The sequence below is a fragment of the Sycon ciliatum genome (genome assembly GCF_964019385.1).
Source record: "Sycon ciliatum chromosome 5 unlocalized genomic scaffold, ocSycCili1.1 SUPER_5_unloc_1, whole genome shotgun sequence".
Taxonomy (NCBI): Eukaryota; Metazoa; Porifera; class Calcarea; order Leucosolenida; family Sycettidae; genus Sycon; species Sycon ciliatum.
Window position 1 is genome coordinate 876392 of NW_027044462.1, and position 26274 is coordinate 902665.

The 26274-nt window shown below is 45.3% G+C and overlaps 2 protein-coding genes across 3 annotated transcripts in view; one reads left to right on the forward strand and one right to left on the reverse strand.

Moving 5' to 3' along the window:
- Nucleotides 1-21: 21 nt before the first annotated feature.
- Nucleotides 22-3121, reverse strand: LOC135830317 (uncharacterized). Its single transcript, XM_065342582.1, has 5 exons — nt 2552-3121; nt 1730-2375; nt 1293-1537; nt 571-1085; nt 22-84 (listed from the first exon to the last, which is right to left on the reverse strand). Exons 1-5 carry the CDS (start codon nt 2988-2990, stop codon nt 22-24), a joined length of 1908 nt encoding a protein of 635 aa, XP_065198654.1. The 5' UTR covers nt 2991-3121.
- A 4936-nt stretch (nt 3122-8057) lies between these two features.
- LOC135830334 (angiopoietin-related protein 7-like) overlaps nt 8058-26274 on the forward strand; it is an 86672-nt gene continuing 68455 nt past the window's right edge. The window contains exons 1-7 of one of the 2 annotated variants that reach the window (XM_065342602.1): nt 8058-8835; nt 9223-9423; nt 9891-10028; nt 11471-11584; nt 12557-12762; nt 14369-14405; nt 15922-17749. In XM_065342602.1, the coding sequence (XP_065198674.1) occupies nt 8712-8835; nt 9223-9423; nt 9891-10028; nt 11471-11584; nt 12557-12762; nt 14369-14405; nt 15922-16550 (1449 nt within the window). In that variant the 5' untranslated portion in view covers nt 8058-8711 and the 3' untranslated portion in view covers nt 16551-17749. Of the gene's footprint in view, nt 8836-9222; nt 9424-9890; nt 10029-11470; nt 11585-12556; nt 12763-14368; nt 14406-15921; nt 17750-26274 lie in introns of those variants that run through there. The other variant, XM_065342603.1, reaches the window with a different exon arrangement.

A 26274-nucleotide genomic window follows, 5' to 3' on the forward strand; every position in this document is an offset into this window, starting at 1 on the left:
CGTCGACAAACAGATGCATGTCTACATCCGTGAGCAGCTGCAGTTCAATCTGGGTGAACCGTAGTAGAGCATCCCATGCATATCCTACATAACACCATACAACACACCAGAACGCAAACACGAAAGTCAATACACCATGCAAAAAGTATATAAATACACCGACAAGAAAGCACAAGAATACTAACAGAGAACACCATCTAAAGGAGAGAATACATTGGACAACAACAAAGACTGATGAACATACCTGGGAGAGTAAGGTAATGGGCTGGATCCAACCCATACGTCTTGTATGCCGTCTTGCGGAAATGCTCAAAGACATCTGCTAGAAGATAGACATCTGTTTGCAAATAGAGGTCATGATAGGTCTCCATTGTACTGCACTCAAATGTCTGCAAAACGAAAAACAAAACAACAACGCACACACACACACACACGCAAGCATCCATACACACATGCACACAAGCATCCACAGATAGAGAGCAATGAGTACAAAAAAAAATGAGTAGAGCACATCACAACAGCATTCAAAGTCATAAGTAGAGCACAATACAGAAGGCACAAGCTGCTTACCTGCCATACGTTCTGAGCATGGGCATAGTCGGCATCACTGATACCTTCTCCAGTCAAACTAGACTCAAATGCTGATTTAGGTGGCAGCTGTGTCTCATCAAACCGAGCAAAGGAGTCCATGTACTCGTAGGGGTAGACACCCTTACGCAGGAGAAGGTCATGATGGGCCAATGTACGAGTAAGCTTGAGCGCATCTTCCGTGTTGCTCACCAACGAGTCAAGAGAGGAGTTCAAGAAGGCCATGGAGTCGATGAAGTGGTACTGACGCCACTTGAATGAAATATATTTCTCCATGTTGTTGGCGATGACACTGATCTCACCAACCTTCTTAATCCGCTTACGCTGGTTAGAGTCCTCGTACTCCACCTCTTCAACCTCAGTCATACCAATGTGGGCGATGAGGTGGTGAGCATCGTACCCTTTCAGGTTGTGAAACACAACCGGAATGATCTGGCGATCTGGGTAGATACTTAGCTGAATATTACACTGGTAGTGTGCAGCACCGCGGTAGTTGCCTGTGCAGATATTCAGAAAGAGGGGAATACACAAACATAGTAAACATCTACAGTGAAGGTGATACCACAGACAATACAATTCAATACACCATGATAAAACACAGATGCAAACAGCTACAAAGACATGAAAATGCACTATACACATCATGCGCATATCTACACACAACTGCAAAACAACAAAAATAAACAAAAAATTATAATACTTACCAGTGAGATGATCATGATCACGAACACGATCTTCTCCAAGTACTTCATCACATATCCAGCAGTTGACTGCGTTCTGAAACTCAAGCTCCAGTTCTGCCGTCATGCGAATTGGCTTGATATCAGCCAAATCCTCCTGGATACTGCCTTCCAACTCTTTGAGACTGTCGAAAAAGTTGTGAATGGCATTCTCACTGCAGTCGTCAAACTCGCCACGGACTTCACCGTTGGATCGGATGGCAGCATATCTACAAGAGCATAAAAGAAGAAGGAAAGTAAGAATGAGTGATTTAAAAAAAAAAATGGAATCACACAAAATGCACGTACTACAACACGAACACAATTAGGGGAGAACAAGACAAGAAGGAATAACAGGAAGCACTGTGCAGGCATGAGTACAGCAAACATTAGTCAAAAACAACACCAACAACAAAACATACCTGATGCTGCATGGTACATGACGGGCTGTGCGTACAGTGCTGCTGCCATGCTGTTCCTCCATCGGCTCAATGATGGCCTCCGTATCAGCGTAAATGATATATGGAGCCACCATCCTGTGCTTCAAATTTGTATATTTGAGGATTCTGTCCTTTGCTGTGGGCATGACGACTGGCACGGGCTTCATCACCTGACATCTCTCGCTGTGATGCTGCAGGGAGTCTGCTGTTTTGTGTGCGGAGAGGCATCGCAAGCAGTAGTGTGTTGCCCGCTTGTTCTTATTCTCACATGCACGACTGAAGTTTTTTATCCATGTGAAGTGGTTGTCATGAAGAAGGAGGTTGATTGGAGTCTCCTGTCGCTCGCTGAGATAGAGTGGGTACAGATTCCACTCGTAGCCAAACACATTGATTGCAAGACCATTCTGTAACTCCACTTTGGGTACATCACGGAGCGTTGCAGGGAACATCACACCATCGAACCGCAGCTCATCAACATACTGGGTGTACTTGGATGCACGCTCAGCATTCTGTTCGACGGGGTGCAGCGCTGACAACAACGCCCACATCAAACACCTGTCATCGTTGTTCTTTACGTTAATGATGGCCTTCTTTTTTTCTAATTTCGGCGGGATAGCAGCTGCACCACCTACAGAACACCACAAAAATACAACGAAGGCTTTGCTCAGAGTAACACCACATCACAACTACACCCTCTCGACAATCACGAAAAACTGTACATCTGGTACAAAACATACATCTACAACTTTCCACAAGAAATTCGACAGGCTTCGAACAAACACTGCCGGATGAACAGAAACTCACCTCGAAGAGGAGTGTACTTTGCTGTCGACACATCCAGCTGTCTCACTCGAGAAACGGTCCAGTTGGATCCGTTCTGCATCCACTTATCAATAAGACCAGTGATCCTCGCCACCATCGTCTTGACTGCACTATCAATGTCCCCTTCGCTGAGGATCCGAGCCGGTCTACTTCTAAAAAACGGGACGGCAGACGTACTACCCGTGGCCGACTCTCGTGTCATCTCCACCCTCAAAACTAAAACCACCTTGAAAGGGTGAGACTGAAGCTCCTCGAGCAGAACCTGTCGGAGCTCGTCATGATGGCTGCTGAAAAAGACGAGAGGATCAGTGCCTGAACCTGGCAAAGAAAACTTTTTCAAAAACCCACGCACGGCACTCGAGGTGGGCTGTCTAGCTATATGTCTGGGCTGCCTAGATCGTTTTGCACTTGGCTCCGCCATCGTCACGTCACCTCCAGCACTGCCTACAACATACTGAGGAAATAATCTCCCCGTACAGCGTATATGAGGTCGGCTATCACCCTACAATGACACGTGTACTAGTACACCTGGTGTATACGTCTTTTCCACACGCAGGGCCACTGAAGGTCGCACGCTCCGCGTACTTATGCGCGCATGCGCAATATGTCATTCACTGCACAATTACGATGTGCAAATCAGGGAGTAGTACGTCTTTTACTACTCCCTGGTGCGAATGCACCGAACGTGCACAAGTGCACGGTCGCCACGGAAAAGAACATGATGACATTTATGGCATGGCAGGGCCAAAGGTCGAACCCTGGGGGAGTCCCGGCCCGGCCCGGGGCCAGACCAAGCGCGCCCGACACAGTGTGCCTTATTTAACCCAAAGGTCAAAGGTCAAACCCTGGGGGAGTCCCCGAGCCAGACCAAACGAGCCCGACACAGTGTGCCTTATTTGGCCCAAAGGTCAAAGGTCAAAAAGTGCACCAGAACCCGCCCCGCACTAACTACTTAGTCACACTATCCAAAATGTCTGTGACATGCATAGTACGTAAGAACGGTTTCATGGCGTCTTTATATCTTTTACTTTGAATTATTTGCGGCTCCTACATCAAGTAAAGTTCCGTATTAGTTCCGTATTACTTCCGTATTAGCCAGGCAGGGATACTACACTTAGTACCCACCCAGCGGAATATGTAATTGTGAAAATTGAAAGGGAAAATTAGGTAGCTAACAACTGTTTTATGGTACCTCTATATCTTTTACTTTGAATTATTTGCGGCTCCCACTTTTATTACTTAACGGACATAACGGTAAGATAGAGCCTACTGTAGAGAAATTGAGTGGTTTAGTAACAGATCTACTGCGTTGCTAGAACTGGGGTGAGAGCAGGGACGGAAATGTGTAGCCTTTGCTGATGGGGTACCATTACCCTCATGTGACCAAGGAAAAGATTTCAAGACAGAGTATTTTCCCAGAGGTGTATTGCATCTCATGCATGTGTACCACCATTGCACCACTACTGAAGTGCTCGCAGTCCACTGTTCTATGGACTTAAAGCCTGTGCTATTGCTTACGTTCCCTGCCTCGCTCTTCCTTATGTTTAGACTACCAATCTCGGACCGCTAGATCTTACATACCGCGACACTCGGAATTGCAACATATCTTCATACATACCCTCTTCTGGCTACGTTCAAAGCTCTGCCAGACAAGGGCATCGCACATACTCCAGGCAGTGGAGTACTCTGCCTTAAGCAAACTTTTGAGCTCAGATAGTGATATCTTTTTCTGCAGAAACTGGCTAAAGTGCGTTTAGAATTGTTATAAAGATGTCTAGAATCTCTTTTTCATTCAGCTGAATGAAGAATGGTCCTCGAAGGATCATGACTTTTTCATCAGACTTTTTCTGTCAGGTGGTGTAACACTGATGATATCAAGCAGGTGGATCTGAGTGGAAGGCGCGGATTCTGTAGAGTTTCGTTTTCCTGCACTGCCGTTAGGGACGAGGTGTTGTCCAGAGCGTTAAAATTGGAAGGAAAACAGTTAGTATTAGTAGTTGGTGATGGAGCAGTTGAGTCCCTGCATATATTTGGTGTGGAGGATGACACCCCACTGCCGGTCATTACGTCCGCGATGGAGAAATTCGGATCCATCATTGGTGTTCCGAAGCGGGAAACAAAGACTGTGGAAGGCTGCACCTTCACAACTGCTGCTACTATATTCGTGAACCTATTGTAATGGTAGTCGAGTGGAGGCGCGGTGGTGAAATCAACACCAGTTATCTTTTATTATTATTCTCTCAGGTACACACCTGGGATATATTGTAAGTAAGTAAAAGAAGAAGCGGGAAATAAATAGAGTTTTCTCTCTGGTGCACGCCTGGAGGTTGACTACTTCTTCTTCGAGTTAGGTTTGTCGTTGCTATAAAATCTAATAAAAACAGAAATGCGCAGCAGCTTTTATGCAACAGACGCCGTACGCTTACATACGGAGATACACTAAAATACACATCAGGTAAAGTTCCGTATTACTTCCGTATTAGCCAGGCAGGGATACTTCACTTAGTACCCACCCAGCGGAATGTGTAATTGTGAAAATTGAAAGGGAAACTAAAGTACTTAAACAACTGTTTCATGGTACCTCTATATCTTTTACTTTGAATTATGTGCGGCTCCTATCTTTATATACTTAAAAGACACAACGGTAAGATAGAGTCTACTGTAGAGAAAATGAGTGGTTTAGAAACATGTCAATTGATTTGCCAAAGCAGCGGTGGGAGCAGGGCCGCAAAAATGTAGTCTATCCTACCGAGGTTACATGCCTATCATGTGTACAAGGAAAAAATTAGAAGGCAGTCCGAGTCTTCTCAGCGATGCATTGCATTTCATGCATGTATACCACCATTGCACCACTACTGAATGGCTCGCAGTCCACCGTTCTATGGTCTTATCATCTGAACCAAAAGGTGGTGTTATTGTTTCCCCTCCTTGCCTCGCTCCTCCTTAATTTCAGACTACCAGTAATGGATGACTAAATCTTACATAACGTGACACTCAGATTTGTAACATATCTTCATACATTCCCTCTACTGGCTGCGTTCAATACTCTGCCGTACAAGGGCATCGCGCATTCTCCGGCCAGTGGGGTACCTTACTTGATTACGTCACTCTGGAATGTCATGTCATTAATTTTCATGAAAAGAGCCTTCTGTAAACTGTAGTTCGTGGAACTCTACTTCAAGAAAGTTTCGGGTGTGTGCGTGTGTGTATGCGTTCGTGTGTGTATGGGTCCCGGCTTCGGAAGCGGAGGCTTGAATGGCTTGGCCATGTGGCCCGCATGTCGGATGTTCGTGTGCCCAAGCAGCTGTTGTTTGGCTTCCTACCGTCGAATCGGCCTGCGTGTGGTCCCCGTCGTCGCTGGAGGGATGTGATTTCGGCTGATCTTCGGCACATCGGCATTGAACATCTGGCTTGGTATGGGATTGCTCAGGATCGATCTGCCTGGTGGGTGTCTGCCGTTGGACCGAGCCTCGGCGGTCCTTCCCATGACCAATCTCAACGGGTGGACTGTCTTATCTGCCACCGTTCGTTTCGTCGACCAGGTGACAAAGCAAGACACAAGTGTAGCGCAGAACGAAGTCTCCCCATCCAGGAACAGCGTTGTGCTGTGCAGTGTGGTACATGCAGGAGGTGGTTTCACTCTCGTGGTGGCTTGCGTGTACATCATTGTTTGCCCCTGGAGCCATCGGAAGCGTCCGTGCCGGCATCACCTATACCGCTTAACGTCCAAGCTTCTCTCTTGTGTGTGACATGCAATCGGCAATTCAAGTCAGTGCCTGGTTTCAGACGTCACAAGTGCGACCGTGGCCATCGAGCAACCAAGTCTGATAGAGCGTCGTATGGTGTTCGCTGTTCTCGCTGCAACCGTCAGTTCCGTCGACAGAGTGACCTGAGTCGTCATCTCCGTTTCTGCTCCTGACAGTGACTCTGGCTCCTTTCGGAGTGGTGTGGCCCTTGTGGCAACCAAGCTACAGTAGTAGTATGCGTTCGCGTGTGTGTGTGTGTTTGTGCGTGTGTGTGTGCGTGTGTGTGTGCGTGTGTGTGTGTGTGTGTGCCAACCTATTGGAAGGCTATCTTCTTGTCAAAGCATTTGGAAGGCAGTACTAGTTTCGGGTCCACAATCCATTGTGCAATTATTATAGCTTTCATCGCTGAGGTTGTTGGTACGTCTGTTGCCTCTGGGTTCCCAGTACTCGGTAGCCGAGGCTGATTAGTTAGTGTCTGCTTTTTATTTCGCTTCTGTTCTTGTAGCATTTGATCACTCTTGTGGGGTAGTGCCTTTGATGTTCGCGTTATACAGAGCTCACTGACTTGCCAGTTTGAGTACTCTGACAAGGTAGGTTCGGGCCTGGTTTATAATATCTGGCTTTGGAGAATAATTTTTTCATTGTTACCCGGTTCGGCCTCATTTCCTCTGTGCTGCACTGATGAGTCCACAAAGGACGAAACAGTTCTGTCCTCAGATTTAGTAGTGTCTTCTTCTATCAAAGCAGCGTGCTGTCTATACTGGTTCCCCCAGCAACTGTAGAGTGTGCACAGGTAACTGTCTTGGCCGTTTCATGCCTGTGTACTCCGGCCGTGTGGTGTAGACCAGGTGTGAGTTGGTGGTCGATTCGCCTGGCTTCGAAGATTGTGTAGATTGGACATTTATCTGGCGCTAGACTTGATCTGTCTCATTCAGATCTTGTCCCTTATCGTTGCCATAACTATAGTATGAGAGAAAACCTGTGGGTGCAGAAAAAATGCAATAAATTTTGTAAATTATTTGCGTGCTTCTCTTGCGACGAGCGTATAATTATATGGTACATGCATGATACATGGTGCATGTGGCTGTGTGAGTGTGTGAGTGTGTGTGTGTGTGTATGTGTGTGTGTGTGTGTGTACGTGCGTGTGTGTGTTAGTGCGACCTAGAAATGGCATGAATAATAATAATACTAATAATAACTTTATTAGGATGACCCAAAGGCTGACCGCCTATCGTGGGGTCCGTCGCATTGAAGGATGATGGTACAAGAGAGTACAGATTGGGAAGGGGGGGGGGGGGAGGACTACGATGAACAGGGTAACGGCATGCCAGCGACTAGACATGAATAATGACAAGAATGTTTGCGCAGCTCTTTCTTGAATACATGGACAGAAGATTCCTAAGTCAATGTGGGTGGGAGACAATTCCATAAAAGGGAGGTTTTGAATAAAAAAAGTGATTTGGATGTTGTCAAGGCTTTGAATGCAGTCTACATTTCTCTGAAGCTACACGAGGGAAGCCAAATATGAAGATACTTTTGTTGTCAAGTACGGCAAAACCAGTCAGCTCAAACACACACCAAACAATATTGTGTAGAGCATCACAGTTTATCACAACGTCAGCAAACATCACAATAAGTATCTTACACTGTGTCCAGCAGTCTCCAACAACGGTAGATCAGTATATCCAGTAAGACTAATCCGTATCTATTCTCTGTTACAGTATCTAGCGGACAGAAATTCTTGCTTCTGAAATTAAATCATTATCATTACTGAGGCACACTGGCGCCAAAGAAACGATGACAGCGCTCCCAGCACACACAATGATTCTGTTATCATTAATTTTGTTGGCAAGCAGCAGGGTGAAAGCCCGGAGCCTGTAAATCAATGACATGTCGAACAGATGCTCTGTACTCCATCATGACAGGTAAGATGATCGACTGCAGATCTGTGGAGCCCAGCTGTCCAAGCATCCAGTTGCAGAATACACAAGAGAGGACGGGAAAGTGTAGTGTTAGTTTGTGTGCAAGATCGTGCCAGGTTCTGGACACGTTTCACTCTTCTAGATGCGATCAATGCACCCGTACTGAGTTTGTGTCAACTAACAGATTGACCGAATCTCTTCTGCTTGAACCTAGAACCTAACGTTGCGTTAGTTCCATTATGCAGATGACTGGGGAAAGCGAGCGTCGACGATCATATCCATGATTTTTACTGCTAGCAATTGTACAAAGGTCGTTATTTCTTAGAGCATCAGTAGGGATACTGTCGTCATTGTAAATAATAATTATTTCTGAAGTCGGAGCGCCTCACATGTACCGATTTGTGGAGCTGATTCGCGACATTTAGAAATAATCCGAACAATTCGGTGAGCGACTCAGCCCTGATCGAAGGCACAATGAGACTCTCGTCCACTACGCCGTTCTCTATGTGGATAGCATTGTGGCTGGCGGCCTCCGTCAGTAGTGTGTCTGCAAGGAGTGTTTCTGCAGGTAACCACTCCAGCGCTGCAAATGAAACAGGTAGGGGTATTGCCAGTGTGATTCCTCTAATAGGCTCTATACTACTGCACCGACTTGAACATTACAAGTCATCGGGTCAGAAAGCTGACACTCTTCAGTATCTCAGTTCTACTACGCTCTTTCTGTACCTTCGATACGACTGTCGCCTTCAATGAGAATGAATGAAATGAACTATCACGTTTGCAGCTGAATGCAAATACTCCATTCATTTGCTTTGCGAGGATTCAACAAGAACAGCATACAGATTTATCTCACTACTGTTCACAGTTGTCTGGTGATGGCCTAGTGCGTGAAGGTAACAGAATGAAATATTCATTCTCTTCCACGTACAAATGTCCTTGTTGCTTTGCAATGATTCAATTTTTCTTTATCTTGTTTGCCCGTAAGGTGATACTGAGTCGTGTATGGCACGCGTTCTTCATCTACTACCATCTACCGCTCTTCGTCTCAGCATCCAGGATACAGAAACTGTGCTAAGTGGTCTACATAACCCCATTGATCAGCTCAACTCTGCAAATGCTGACACAGCATCACTATCTGCGTTCTTAGGTGGACAGCAGAATGCTGATTTGCTGGTACAGTGTCTCAGTAAGTCTAGTATTGATCATCTCATTCCATTCTGCTTTCTATCCAGAGAATAGAGAGGATTATAATTATACAACCATACGATGTCATGTTTTTACGAAGTTTTCAACTCGATGTTCGTGTGTATGGAGTCCTATCACGGCAGCAGTTACGCCAATTTCATTCACCAACAGATCACCTCATGCACGAAACTCAGAAGAACATTCGAAATCCGCAGCAGTCTGTTGTTTCTTCTATGTACGTTACGTTTTAGCACAGGGAAAATAGCACTATTTGCAGTGAGGACCAGACACACTCTGTGCAGTTATTGGATGTGCACGTCACCAGTTCAATATCCTTTGACGCCTGTTGCATTGCCTTCTTTTGGATCATTCAGCAGAAACAAAGCTCTTGTGTTCTGCTGTAGTATTAGAATTCTCTTCCTAACTTGTTCTGGCCAAATTTTGTCACGTGATTCTTGGTTTGTGCAGGTGGTCAGCTTGAGCAATGTCGAGAAAGTCCCCAGTGTGGCGATGCGGGAAAGTGCATCTTCACACGTTCTTTACAAGGAAAAGGCTCATACGTTTGCAAATGTGATGATGGTCATACCGGAAAGTTTTGTCAAACAGGTAATTAAATGAGGCAGAACAAAAAAGAAAAGAAAAAAAGTAAATTTTCGTGTCCGTTCCCGAAGGGAACTCACGACGGCCGCTAACACCCGGTAAACCCTAGCGGCAGATGCAGCGCCTAACGGTGGGGTGAGTGGATAAGTCTCACAACCACTGGCACAAGTACCGAGAACGACCCCATTAGCTGCATCCATGGCAGGACAACAGAGACCAAAAATCTTACTCGTAACTCCGTGTTTCGTGTTGATAAACACTCATCAGACGATAAAACATAATAAGAGGTATATTGCTATAACCAAGATGGGAGATACATGTAGAACCGGCGCAGGAATTAGGTAGGTTTCAGTGGGAGTTGTGTGACGCCAAAGGCTTGGGTAGAATGTGTGACATAGTAGATACTAGTGTGGATAATGGCGCAATATTTGGTTTGGTGTTAGTGTGAAATAGTGAGGGTGTACATGTGTGTGCATGAGAGAGGGAGAGACAGAGAATGTGTGTGTGTACATGCATGTGTGTGTGTGTGTTTGTGTGTGTGTCAAAACACTGCATATCTCATCATGTGAACCCAGCGTGGTTTCCGCGCGAGAATTTGTTGGAATGTCTACACTTCGAGATGAGCTCACTTCTCTTCTTGACACATGCTGCTCTACCCGCGGTTATCATCTGGAACTTCTCCGAGAGGCAGAGTTGGAACCTCTTGCTGATGTTGCTGTAAGCTCATGCTCGTTCCAAAACACTCCACTGGGTCGATTAGTCTTCCTGTCTCTCCTTCAATTTCCAGACTTACTTGGATAGCTCGGTGCTCTTCCTTCTCTGCTTGTGGTTGAATGTGTACTTTTGGTTTCCGTACCGGGTCTTGAACGTTAGCTCTGTTGCTCCGAAGTACACACGTCCTGGGTTAACATTACTGCTTTTCACTTCGGCTGTGTACTGTGTAGACCAGCAGCTGTGTCTGGCATTTTCCTCTCATAGGGCAGTCAGGCTTAGCTCGGCAGTTGCATGGCACGTCTTCCTGTTGTGGGCTGAGTAGCTTGTTGTTGTGTCCACGCATGATGCAACTGTAAGCAACTGTAGCTCACCTTCACCGATTTCTTGTTAAAGATCTTGTGAAGATCTTGTGGCAGGTAGTTATTATTAAACTACTTCTGTTGGGGCACAAAACCAATATTATTTTTCCCCGCGGTAATCAGAGACCATTGTTGGGATGGAAGCATGTGTATAATCATGGTATATTTTCGTTCGCTCTGTTTTAGGATAAGCAAACACATTGCATTTCCTACTTTTACTTGTACGGTTGCACGCGATAGATTGGAGATCAAGTGTTATTTTATTTACGTGTTGTGATAAGCGAAACTATCACTTCAAAATGCTGCTTCCTTCATCACTTTCTGAATGAATTCCTTCATCCTGTTCTTCTTTTGTTTGCCATCCCTACCTCACAGTACCGCCATCCTGCTCTGGTAATCCATGTCAGAACGGTGCAACATGTCGACAGAGAGGATCATCGTTTCATTGTCACTGTCCACCACTGTATATTGGAACACGTTGTGAAGAAAGTAAGTGTGTAAAAGAGAGCACGTTGATGCTGATCTGATCAAGTGGAAGGTTGTATGCAGTGTGTTCAAGATATCATTAGGAAGGGATGATGTTCACAATACCGATCACTTATCCTTATCTTGGCTCGCATCATAATCAAACACAATGACGTTTTATCTTCCAAAGACATTCCACCAAGTATCCTTGGTGCACAAGGAAGCATTAGTAAATGCTACTTAAGTCTTACGTCGTTGGCAGATGGATCATTACAACGAACAAATTCAAGCGGTTTACAAAATCAGTGTCGGCTGATGCTTCCAAATCTCTGATAATCTAATAGGGCGTTTCGGGGGGGGGGAGGGGACGTTGGAAATGAGTTGTGACCTAACCAATACGACACATGTCCTTCATATCTTCTTACCATCCACCTTCTAGTGTGCTGTGAGTTGCCTGGGTAATACACGTGAGAAGCGGTGTGTGGCAATCATGTCCAAGCTAATCATTTTACCTCTTGCCGCTTCACACCTTCCTGTCAGTTTTGTTCCACTTGCAAACAACCGATTTCCAAGCAGCTTGTCTTTCAAATATACAATTTTTCAGTTCTAGACTATGTATTTGTAGTAGAAACTGTCTTGCACGAGAAACCAATGACCGCGCTGTACACACATGTATCATTACATATGTAAGAAAGGTATTACCTAGTCAAAAGATGACTTCTGGAGAGTACTGGAAATGCTTTCGGTCACCGTTGAATGATCGTTGCTAATAATTGTAAAACGTAGAATGAATCTTTAATGATTTTGGAAGCAGTAATCGCTTGGCTTAGTCACCAAAATACACTGATAAAAAAGGTAATGAAAGCGATTTGGAAAACTATTAGCAATTCGATCATGCGTGGCGATGATTGAGGATAAACAGTGCTCCTGAAGATGCAAATGTAAACCCGATCGAGTCTTATACAAACCGTGAATTTTGTGTTGTTTGCTCTCCAGAGTGGTTGGATGTAGCTAAGTTTAAACAGCAATCCAACACATTAAATCAAATCAGTGACGATGTTTCACAACTGAAACATGAACTACGTGCAGGAAGACGAGATGATATCAATCGTATTGATTCATATCTTCAACAACTGGGTGCGAAGATTCTTACCAATGTAAACTCCACTATGAATCAGATGTCATCTCAAGTTGCCGCCCTGGTGAGTTCATGATATAGCGGATTGCGTCATTTGTACTAGTAGAACATGTGTTTACCAAGCTATAAATAACTTTGAAATGACCGAACCAGAGTTTGTGTAAGTTAGGCTCACTACTCCTACAAGTTAGTGAAGGCTTAATGAGTGCATGTAATCTGCCAGTATACAATCCAAACAATGACATACAGACGTGTTTGCCTGTAATATTGATGAATATTCCTCAGCATTCGTCCGAAGCCTGGAGATTGGCACCCACCGTGCAAGCATTCAGCCACAAAAGGTGGAACGTGCATCATTGTTATGATAATAATTCTTAATGATGTTAGGTGAATTGATAGTAAAGAAATAAAGGACAAAGAAACTACAAGTTACGCTATAATGTCCACTAACACCACCAGTTACCAAACAATCAGCTCATGAGATAACATTGCACGACATTGACCGACGGTACTGACGTTCTACAACTAACTGGCTAACAGCTCAAGCACATCTTGGATGCGCACTCTAACAGCCTCCCAGGTTGGAAGGTTCTAAGTTATAGAAATAACATGAGGCGGGGAAGGTGAGCGCAACCAAGACAAGCACAAGCTGAAAGTCTCAGCTGTGAAGGACGTTGGCGGATGTTCATGCATGTCGATGACGATACTGGCAGGACCACGGGACAACACGGTCAAACCCCGGTTCGAGGACGCAAGGAACATTCCGCACAACTTGTGTGGCGCAAAGATGCGAAGATCAATATAATTAAAAAAGGGGAAGCTATGCGAACAAGAATCATGCAAAACCGAATGCCTAATGAAAACAGCGCTGTACTTCGACTTTGTCTTGCCAGTATCGCCATTGACATATATCAACATCCGCCAACGCCCTTCACAGTTGAGACTTTCAGCTCGTGCTTGTCTTGATTCCGCTCACCTTCCCCTCCTCATGTTATTTCTGTAACTTAAAACCTTCCAAATTGGAAGGCTGTTGGAGTGAGCTTCCAAGATGTGCTAGAGCTGCTAGCCAGTTTGTTGTAGAACGTCAGTACCGTCGGTTAGTGTCGTGCAATGTTATCGCATGAGCTGGTTGTTTAGTAACTGGTGGTGTTAGTGGACATTATTGCGTAACTTGTAGTTTCTTGCTCCTTTTTTCTTTACTATAAAGTATCCTTGGGTGTCCATTCGGGTTCAGTCCGTAATTGGAAACACAAGAGGATTATAGGAAACCACGACCGAAGGAACTCAACTAACAACCCACCCCCTTATGCAGGATAGCTGCCGATGCAAGGATTGCATTCGTTTGCAATTCTAACAGAGAGCAGTGGCTGGTATATACATGAAACTGGGGATGTGTAATTTAAAATAATTGTAGATCTTCGGTTTGACAGCAATGTCCTACAACTGAGTTGTTATCCTTGCGATCGCAGACTTCATTTCCTTCAGCCGCTGGTACAAATGATTCCAGTGAGAAGAAACGGGGGAACCCCCAAACAGTCATAATTATTATATTATTTTGTGCATTTTGAAAAGCAAATCAAATTGGTAATGGTCAGAAATCTAATTATAGCCTCATCTTTACAAATGTTTTAAGTAACAGTGTTGATTCTTCTTGTTTGGATTTACCACAGAATGAAAGGCTGAACGAAGTCCAGGAAAATCAAGAAGGTAAAATGCAATCATTCATTGGTTGAAAGAAGGTGATATTGAATAGAATATTGAAATTGACATGGCAAACATTTATACAGCTAGTGACAAAGGCCCTTCCGCTGCGCCTGTATGATTCCCATGACCCTCTATTAGACTCTCATCATGTGATTGCCCAAATAAGCAGACGCAGTGACAAAATACCTCCGAACTGACTGTTGACAACAGAATACTTCAAATCATGGTTCTTCTCCAATATGATAGCTACCATGTTCGTCCTAGAGAGGGATGCCTCGGGGCCACACATGCCTACACATGCCTGTCCCAGTGTGGAAAACACTAATAGTGCGAAAGACCCGATCTCGACACTGTCTACCCAGGCGCAACACTGCCTTTTCTTCGCCTGCTCGTGGGGCGGCGGTACGTAGGTAGCTAGGTAGGTACTTCGGAAAGCCAGCCGGGGAGAGGCGTGGAGCACTGTAACTATCAACTTGATTGACACACTTTCATTCAGCGATTTTTCCGTACCAAGACGAGGTAGGTGAGAGAGAAGACCTTTCCACCAGGCATGAGAGCCCAAACGCGATGGAGTTCAGTGGGAAGACTAGACGACTTTTGAATTTTACCAAATGAGCCCATATCATGTTATGAGTGATTAGCTAGCAGGCGCAATGCAGCGAAGTTGTACCAGGCTCATTTTGAGAATTTTCAATTGTAGAGGAGGCTATTGGCAATGTTCTCCGAACGTCGTGAGGTATCCCGTGTTCTGTTCCCCTTCAGTGATCCGGACTTTATCTCAAAAATGTTATTGATATGCTAAATTCGTCTCAAGACATTCATGAGGTGCGTATATTGCAGAATGTAGAATCTGCAAGACTGTGATAATACTACTTCAAATAAGTGGTGAGTTGAAGATGGAGAGCGAGTTTGACAGCTGTTGTTATAATTATGGAGAGTAAAGCTGCTTAGGGCGGCAACGAGGCTCTTTTGTATCACCTGTGCACCCAGGAATCAAAGTACGTTACCGTTTGCGCTCACTGGACACAGATAGGGCTTAGAGACAAAATATTCACGGTTCGCGTTAGACTTGGCTGGATGCCTTCCGCTTCCACGTAGGACTTGAACCTGGTACCCTCTGTGTTTCAATCAAGGTCTCAGACCATCTCATTAAGCTTGCCTGCCTGCTGAAACTGCAAACGCGGTTTTACAATTCTACAAGAAGTTGGAAGTTTTGCTATGATCAGTCACTTGTAGCTTTGGTGATAGGCACGTATATGAATACTCCACATAATTTTCATGCTGCCCAAGCTCGCGGGGGTAACACCGAGACCACAGATCGGCATGTTTATTATTGGCTTGTCTCACCAGCGCAGATTACTTCTCAGAGCCCCTACTCTTCACATTGTCGTGTTGTCCTGCTACTTCTCTACCCTCTTCTCACGACTAGGTTGTGTCTTCTTTAAAAAATATACTGGCCTTCGTTGTTACCTTTCTCCGGTAATGACTCTTTTTACTATTCTGATTCCTAATTCTGCAGTGTCATTTCTCTGTCAGAGAACAGACTCTGGTCCGCCAGGTGTATTCAATGGCAGAACACCGACAACAAGATTCACTGCATACTGTGACCGAGAGACTGATGGAGGTGGCTGGATTGTGTTTCAGAGAAGACAAGATGGCTCAGTGGACTTTTACCGTGACTGGAATGCATACAAACGAGGATTCGGATCAGCTTCTGGAGAGTTCTGGCTGGGTCTAGATACACTACACTATCTGACGTCACAAGCTGGTAGTACTTATGAACTGCGTATTGATATGGTGTTCAAGACAACTGGAGAGAAGCATTATGCCAAGTGGTCAACATTCCGTGTTGAAGGTGAAGCTAACAATTACAGACTACACGTTTCAGGATTCTCAAGCCCTACATTGCAAGACAGAATGAATTACCACAATGGACAACAGTTCAGTACTCGAGACCGTGACCATGACTCATGGAGTGGTGACTGTTCCAATGCATACAAGGGTGGTTGGTGGTATAACACCTGTCACGAAATCAATGTCAATGGATTGTATGGACGTAGTGATGGAGACGCAACTGGTGTAGTGTACCGTCAAAACGTGTTCAAAAGTTTGAAGTTCGTGGAAATGAAACTAAGAAGGCGTGGATAAAACCCAATGCACTACTAGATTCACTACACACACTCTGCTCATTTGCATTCAAATGCAACATTCTGCACTTTTAAACGTTTCCACTGGTCTCCTCTTTTCATGATGGCTTATCTCTATCCTTGGAAATATGTTGTACCTCTTTCCGCCCATACATTTCTTTTGCAGGAGAGTCAGCCTGCAACTCGATTCTTAATCTCCGGGTTCCAAAAAGCCAGTATTGCTTATGTTTAACATAATAATTATTAATACGCACATGCACAAAGGGAGTGTTTACCATTTCAGGGCATTGCGCGCATCTTCATAACCAGCTCCTCCGCCACCATACAACACATTGATCTCCTAGGAGCGCTTTCGTTTTATACTTCTTATCAGCGAGCCATCGTGGTTACAAGAATACAATCACACTTTCTAATATACTGTACTTTTCCTGTCTACTACAATCACCCGCATTCTCTCACTAACCACCTGCACATTAACCATCTAGCGCTATACACTTTACCAGCTGTTTTCAGAAACACTGTAGAATGACTCACGAGCAAAAGCTGAAGTTCAATGGAGGGGTAGTCACACTATCGAAAATGTCTGTGACATGCATAGTAGGTCTCTTACGGTTTCTTGGTGTCTTTATATCTTTTAATTTGAATTATTTGCGGCTCCTATTTTTATTACTTAAAATACACAACGGTAAGATGGAGCCTACACTAGAGAAATTGAGTTGTTTAGCAACAGATCTAATGCGTTGCTAGAACTGCGATGAGAGCAGGGACACATATGTGTAGCCTCTGCTGGTGGGGCTACCATCATCGTCATGTGAACTAGGAAAAGATTACGACGCAGTCAGAGTCTTTTCAGCGGTGCATTTCATCTCATGCATGTACACCACCATTGTACCACTACTGAATGGCTCGCAGTCCACTGTTCCATGAAGTTATAGCTCGTGCTATTGTTTACGCTCCTTGCCTCGCTCCTCCTTAAATTCAGGCTTCCAGTCTTGGAACACATTATCTTACATAACGCGACCCTCGCAGTTGAAACATATTTTCAAACATTTTCTCTACTGGCTACGTGCAAAGCTCTGCGGTACAAGGGCATCGTACATTCTGTGACCTATCCCACCAGGGTTGCGCTGGCGCTTACACTCACACTCCCATTTACACCTTATTCTCGCACTTACATCATCTACACTTCCACTGCGTTGTGTTAGTTATCACGTCGCTCTCCCCCAAAATATATCATGCTATCTACTCCCATTGAGTGTCTATTCCTCAGCTCAGGAAATTGTTCCACCTTCTCCTTGCAGTGTAGTACCCCACCTGTATATGTCACTCTGTAATGTCATGTCATTCCATGAATTGGGCATTTCTGTGGGCTGTCATTGGTGGAAATATATTTCAGTAAAGTTTGGGGTGGGACACTATGGCTAGCTGCTAGCTGGTCACGCCCACGCTGCATAGCAGACGGCGTTCTGCAACGTTGCCCGTAACTGCAATTTCTGAAAAAAATCAGCATTTCGAACACTATACTTTCTGTGATAACGGATTAAATGGGTCACAACACTGAGTTGAATTTTAACAGCATAATTTGCGCAAGCTGGCATTAAATACTAGTACAGGTTCCACTTCGAGAACGCTTTGCTGGAGAGTTGAAATTCTCTGGTCAGGTGACGTCACCATCATGCTATCACTGGGTACAGGTACGAGTCATTCAGAGTCTTCTCATCAAGTGTACGTAATTTTGCAGTAGATCAGTGTGTTGCCAGAAGGCATGGGAGTGTATTGGGGTGTTTTGGATGCTCAATCAACTATTACACGCTATGTTTCACTCGACGTATCCGTTGGTGGACCGCTGTGAGAAATCGTTTTTGTGGCGTATTGTCTGATTTTTTATCATTAGGTAGCAGGCATAATCAGGATGCAGCACACACACGCGCACGGACACGCATGCGCACACACACACACATACACATACAAACCACCAACACCACCACGACTGCACGTATGCCCCGTAAGGAGGGAGATTTGCCACACCACTAGCGGCGGGGCAATCGCTCTAGGAAGTGTATAGCGGCCGCTGTTATCAGTTTCCCTAAGTGCGAACAGGAAAGAGCAATCTGGAGAGACGTGGTCCTTATGACATAATATCAAACCCATTTGGACCTGAAGATCAATTCTCCTGTCCGCCGCGTTTCCTGCGCATACCAGGCATAACCTTTGGCAATGTCGAGAAGTTTCTTTTCCTCAGCTTGCCTGTCCCTTTTGTCTTAGCGGCGGCCACTTTTCTTATTGGGGACTCAGGTGAATGGCGAAGTCCCTCGAAGCCTTCACCTGCGGGCTCTAGAGCCTTTTGCGCGGCATTCACAATCAGTATCACTCTGCCAGGATTAATGATGGACGGGACGTGCTGGGTACATTCACTACGTGCTGGTGTCCAATCCCTCACCTCAGCTTTGATGAACCGCAGACGATTGGCGCATGTCAAAGCCCATGTCCAGCGGCTGTCCAATGCGCAAACAATGAAAATGACGCGGCGGTGAAACAGTGAAATTGAAAAGGCCACATCACTTTTACCTCGAACTATCGAGAGATTTTCCCTCCCCATCCGTTGCGCTGCATTGTTCTGATAATGTAAGATCTGACTGACAGGGATAAATGACTGCCGTTTGCAAACCCTAGAGGCCTGCATGTATCATGACATTACACATCATGCCAACGCATTGCGGACATACAATGTATTCCCGACCATTACACTGTATGTTATGTACTGCAATTGTCCGGAATATGCTCAAAGAGGGATACTGGTATATCCTCAGCCTCAACAATGCTTACCCTGAGGTGTTGCCTGTACGCTGTTACCTCCCATTCTTGACCCAACATGTGCCTGCAAAGATTATACCATTGTCATGCTGATATTATACCGGTGACTAATCGCACACCAGATGCGCAGCCTAATGAGAGAGGTTGCACGTCCTATTCGCCTCTTGCTTCTACTTCCATCTCATCAATGCTGGTGACTCTGTGCTCTCAAGGAAACTGATAAATACCAAAATGTGCCATACACTCTATTCTGAGCAAGAAAGCAAGGTTTGAAGGAATGACTCCAGAACATTTGTCCATGATTGTGCTATATACGCCGTGTACTTTCTGTCCACTATTAACTTTGACAGTGTTATAATATAATAAATTTATAAGCACTTGCCTCATGAGCGAGAAAATACGGAGGTCTGAATTTCAACAAACGTTTCTCTCCACGTGTTGCACAACAGCTGGAGCATTTGATTGGGCTCCCAAGTGCGAGCCTGCGGCCTCGATTCCCAATAATGTGCGACTATAATTCCCACCGCCCCTTCTCTATCCCTCGGGAGCCCATATGAGACTGGATTTGTTTTGGGTAGCTTACCTGCATGACCTTGGTTGGATCTGGGAAGGCTAATGCGACGAGGGAGAGGAGATGAGTATCCCAGTACTATCACCCCAATTGTACGTGTATATACCGGTAACCCATGGAAACAAGATGTCTCTAAGTCTCTAACGCATTGTGACCCTTCCATTACAATTAAATTTTACTGTCCTTATAGACTACCAACGCTTTGATCTCCCTACAGTGCACGCACGCACGCAACAATTATCGTGATATCATAGCAAGCCATACACATACATGGGTTGGTTGTTATATCCCAATGGCAATGCATTACATTTGCTCGAGACGTCTTCATGTTTTCATGTCTTCATGTTTTGCTGGGAATTTCTCTGAGGCAGGAGGAAGATCGACATACACACAAACACACAAGCGCGCGCACTCACACAGAAACGCACACACACATAATGATATACACGCACACGCACACGCACACACACACACACACACACACACACACACACACACACACTGGCACGTGAAGCCCGCTCTTCAGCCATTATGTTCCTGTCTGTGTTCTGCGAGGGCGCACCTTCCGATCGCTCTGTTCATGTTGAAAACAACCTTGCAACAGCAGCGTTGAACTGAGTAAAACGTAATTACGCCACCGGGCCTGCAGAGCTTATCCAGGTAGCGAAGGTGGAAAAGCTACATGTTTAAAACAGCGGGCCTTCTTGTATGTTCTTACACTCGGTGCCTATACGTCACCTTGATTATCAGCCTCCGTGTTTCACACAGGTAAAGGAGTTAGTTAGGTGTCAAGCAGGCGCCTCCCTTCTTGTACAACTACAAGTATAATCGCAGGAAACAAAATGTACTATGGCAGTGGTCACTCCACATTATTCATACTGTGAAGGTGCTACTCAGTGTTTCGGGTTATACAACATCATAGCGCAAGTTCATGTGCATTTAGTTCAAGTCTGTAAAATCGTGGCCATATTCAACTACATGTTATTATAAAATGCTACCCAAGGTTTTACAACATTTTATGATGTATCGTACAATACTAGGATCTTGCCATGCACGAACATTCTACACCGGTTTTGCAGCAGTATCGTTCCTTCTTTGACAGAGCAGTATCATAGCCTCAAGGTATGGCGAATACAACCTGCGTGCACATGGGTGAGAAGTTGCTTTTGGCTCTTCATGATATTGTATCATCTTTTGTGAGCACACGATTTTCATGAGAACGTTTTCAGCCAACCCTACAACTCTTGACTGTCTCTGGCTATATTGTATATCTTCAGTTCCGATCGTAGATTAAAAGCCATCACGTCCAGGAACCCACAAATAATAACGTTCCGGTCCTATGTTGGGATGGAATGGCATTGGTTGTGCAAGTATTGCCGACATCACCTCGTTACAGGACAGTCTGGTACGAGTGGGGTCTAGTTAAGTAGAGGCACTAATAACATAGTGGTACTGCAGTGTTCAGGGTATTCTGAACGGTCTGAAAGGAACCTGGTAGCACTGGTTATTCTTCTCCACTGTACAATTTCATTCCACGTAGAGTAGCGATGTCATAAGCTGTTGACGGAGACTTTTTTATTTTTCATTTTATTTTTTTACTAGAGCCACGTAAACCCGTCATGTGTGAGCCGTGAATAAGGGGAGTGGTGGCGTGATCTGGGATGCTCTGCCGACCTTGGGTCTCGGCTTCATCACAACCAGGCGCGCCAATAGCACACACACACACACACACACACACACACACACACACACACACACACACACACACACACACACACACACACACACACACACACACACACACACACAGAGACTACCTTTATTTAGGCTAAGACCTGTGGAGAATCCATAAATGCAAATACAGTACTAGACTCAAGACCAGTGCTACTTGGTGCCGTGGTGCACGTTGGCATAGTAACTTCGTTGCACCGTCCGTGATGCAGTGGCGCGCATACTGCGACAGAACCCCGAAACAATGTTTTAATTAGGGAATGACGATTCAAGAAGGAAACAAAGTCAAACGCTCCGAGAGATAGACAGAAAGAGAGTGAAAGAGAGGGAACGGGATAGAGTGCTGGAGGCATAGATGAATGTACATGGTAATCAACGAGAAATATACACCAAGGGACAGTGAACATCCCAGGCTCTTCTCTACGCTGTCGGCGATACTTATTAAACGTTCACTCTTAGTGAAATGAGACTAGCGTCGTGCTGCGCAATATTCTATTTCCGGATTTAGAAAAGTGAAACCGGCACTCTTCCTCCTACCGCCGTCTCCGCATCCTCATCCACTTACTCTCCGGCCAATATGCTCCGCTGAAGGGAAGTGAAGCATCTGGTCACATCTCAAGGTAAGCGAATACGGAGCTCTATCGCTACCTCATGCAGCTGATGTGGCCAGTCAGTGCAGTTTGATCCAATCGTGTGTGTAGAGCACGTGTACGCAGGTCCAATGGCAAATAATTGCTCCCTACCACGACTCGTATAGTGGACAACGTCACGTGCACGCAGGTCCAATGGCAATTTGCTGCCTACCACGACTCGTACAGTGTACATTGTCACGTGCACGCAGGTCAAATGGCAATTTGCTGCCTATCACGACTCGCACAGTGTACATGGACACACTGATGCACCCGAAGCTCCGAATACTGTAGTTTGGTTTGGTTTGGTTTTTATTACATTTCAGTTCGTTGCCTCAACAGTACGAAGTACAAATATCAAGAGAGACGAACGAAAAGAGAAAGTGAAACAGAGCAGAAAGGAAGATGCAACTGGAAGGAAAGGAAAACGGAGAGTCATGCTATACATGCGTAGCAAAGCGTGGGGTGGCATTATGTTTCCCACGCTACTACATATTGCATGTTTTGCATGCGTCTTTCACTGCAATTCCATTAAAGTAATCTCCAAAATAAGACCATGATTGAGAAACAGAGGGTGCTAGGTTAAAGTCCTGCTTGGCAGCGGGAGGATTTTCCAGCCGTGATCGTGACCTGGCACGAGGGATGCATAGATGCAGCGAGAGTGATTTTCGATCTTTGACCACTTTGTGGTGGGTCTCATCTACTCGCCTCCCACCGCTTTAGGAGCTACATCTGTGCCTTGTTGTTTGAGGGTGGTGGCGTCCCTGCGGATACTGAAAAATTCCGCCTCCAGTCGAGTCTCATGCGAACCGCAGATTTTTTAAATCTCTAAATGTTGGCCTTGGGTCTTCATCAGCTCCATATTGAAGAAAGCGTCTGTTTTTGTTTTTTGTTCTTTAAAAAGGTTAATTTCGGTCAGTCGGCTACTATCATTTCGTCTTGAGGGTTAGACAAGGGGAAGTAGCCATGTAGGGGCGTGAGCCCGCCTTTTGGCACCGGGAGTTGCGGCTCGCTCGATTCGACTCTACTGAGGGAAGAGAACCCACACCTTGATCTGGTGAGCTGCGTCGCGGGGATTTTGCTGCCAGATGTGCGACTGCGGAGCTCGAACACGCGACCTCTTGGGTCGCAGGCAAGTGCAGTACCCTATGTATTCGCCTGCTCATTTGCTTATTTGTGCTATTGGCTCTCCAATTTCAGCTAACTAGCTAGTATAGGGTGCATCTCGGACGTCGTAATGGTTGTTCACCCATTCTTGACCTTTTAGGTCTGTTGGGGGGGGGGGGGAATGCACCTAACCACGCTTTTCAGCCTGTTGCTTCTGGAGAAGCGATGGGATATGCTATGTATGTCCGTGTGGTAGTATGTATGCAGTGTAGAGTCACCATGTGTCACCTGAACAAGAACAGCGATCAACGACTACACGAAGTACTTGCTCCGTGTGTCTAGCTAGATGGATCTCTATGATTCTTGCGTACACACTGGTGAGATTTGTACTTGCTTCGATGTCTCTGCGTTACGTATTCCTGAACACATTCTCATGTACCTGGTCGGTAATCAAAATAATTAGTTTGCTGTCATTGAGCGCGCCACAACTGTTAGTCTTTGAATTTGCTAGTGTATACGTAAGTCGTTATGGTACTGTCCGTTTCGTGGTGTTGCCTGAAACTGATGTTACATAGTCATTGAATGTACGCTTCCATAGAATTGGGCATCATTGCCCGTTTGGCATTGCGAAGTAAAATAAAGATCAACTACAACAATGTACAAATGCTGCCCAATGACGTACTTGCCGTTACATGGAGAACACCGGTCGGCCAGGTGAGCTGAAGGGGCCTGCACCATGGAAGAAGCCCTTGCCCAATGATGCACCAGACGTTTGTCCAAGTTCGTCACCTGACCGTTCACGTTCACGGGTACGACACGCAGTGGCACGTACACGTGAGAGGGTGAGCACGAGCTGGCGAGATCTATTCTACCACAGAGCATGCTTCCGAAGGCCTTGTACCTCCCAAGTGCAGACATGTTCCCTGTGTACCTACCAGACGGTGACCAATGCGAACATACATGTGCATGAGAAGCGATGGGCAGATACAAACAACAAAGTTGGACAGAGACATGTGCCAGCCATCCATGCACACCATCCACATTGTACTGAATTGAACTGCAAAGTACGATCGTCGAGTTGTCGTCGAAACGAGCGGCGTTGAAGCCATGCACAGGTGATGGCAGCATAAGCCATGTCATGTCCACGTACCAGTACATACATCAGCTCAAGATTCCTTTTTCATCCACCCAAACGAATGTCTGTTAGCAGAGGATAGACAGTTGCGACATGGCCTACAACTCTGTTAATAATAACCAAGGGTTTCAACGCTCAAGCGGACCCATGCGAGATGGGTTTTTTTTACCGTTCTACTCTAGAAGTCAGCTAAATGGATTCAGATGCCGAGTGTACTTCACGGTACATGACCTGAGCTCGCAGGACTAGTGCATGAACTATATGATTGTACTTCTCGGCGGTTATACAGTAATGTACATGATTTCTTTTTTAAATAAATGTAATGCGAGTTGACAATGTTTTTCTTCTATCGACTCACCCTTATCGACTGGCCAGTCGACTTATCCACTCAGTCGTTACACCATATTATGGGTACTAATACATGTTTTTCACATTTGAAACTGCAAACTGCAGTTGGAAATAATTAGGCTCAGGTGGAGAGCCAAGGATTTATTCATAAGAAGGAAAGAGGACCAAAGAGCTACAAGTTACGCTATAACATCCACTAACACCACCAGTTACTTTACAATCAGCTCATGCGATAACATTGCACGACATTGACCAACGGTACTGACGTTCTACAACTAACTGGCAGTCAGCTCTAGCACATATCGGATGCGAACTCCAACAGCCTTCCAGCTTGGACGTTTCTGAGTTATAGAAATAACATTATTTAAAGGAAGGGAAGGTGAGCACAACCAAGATGAGCACGACCTGAAAGTCTCAGCTGTGAAGGACGCTGGCGGATGTACATGTATGTCGATGTCGGTCCTGGTGAGACCATTAAGCAAAACGGTCAAACCACGATTCAAGGACGCAACATACCACACAAATTGTGTTGCTCTAAAGATTGGAAGATCGATGGGAGGGGAAACTAATCGAACATGAATCCTCCAATCGATTTTCCAATCCTCAGAGCCCCGCAAGTTGTGTGGTATGTTGCTATACGTCCTTGAATCGTGGGTTGACCGTTTTGTCTAATGGTCTTACCAGTATCGTTCTCTTGGTTGCGCTCACCTTCCCCTCCTTATGCTATTTCTATAACTTAGAACCTTCCAAATTGGAAGGCTGTTGGAGTGCGCGTCCAAGATGTGCTGGAGCTGTTAGCCAGTTAGTTGCAGAATATCAGTACCGTTGATCATTGCATCTTTCCCTCGAGTGGGTCTATTGTTATTAGCAAGAGTACATAACCCCCCCCCCCCCCCCAGAGTGTGCAACTCGACTATGGGTGCTGTCCCGACAGAATTTCAAATTGACGTCATTTTGATAATGCAATGCCCACTGTACACGGGTTATCAGACGAATCCGTAACCTGTGGTTGACCGAAGCCGATCGATCCTGTACAATTTATTGCAAAGAAAAACGTGTGAGGCGTTGACACCCGTACACATGTTGTAAATCACTGGTGCAAGGAGCATTGCGTCATAAGTAATGACGTCAACTTGAAAGTATGTCGGAACAGCAGGGTATGTGGGAGTTTCACACTCTAGGGGGTTATGTACTCTTGTTATTAGGCAATTGTCTGTTATAGCCACCACTATAAATAAAAATCCAATCCAATCCAATCAATGTCGTGCTATTATGTTATCACATAAGCTGATTGTAAAGTAACGGGTGCTGTTAGTGGATATTATAGCGTCACTTTTAGCTCTTTGGTCTCCTTTTCTTCTTAGGAGTTGGAAATAAGTTTTTCATTGAC

What these genes read in the sequence shown, in the direction of transcription:
- LOC135830317 (XM_065342582.1), bottom strand. Translation starts at nt 2,990, where the DNA reads ATGGCGGAGCCAAGTGCAAAACGATCTAGGCAGCCCAGACATATAGCT. An exon ending in AAAGTACACTCCTCTTCGAG is followed by an intron (nt 2,376 to 2,551) that starts GTGAGTTTCTGT and finishes GGTGTTCTGTAG; the next exon opens with GTGGTGCAGCTGCTATCCCG. An exon ending in TGATCATGATCATCTCACTG is followed by an intron (nt 1,086 to 1,292) that starts GTAAGTATTATA and finishes ATATCTGCACAG; the next exon opens with GCAACTACCGCGGTGCTGCA.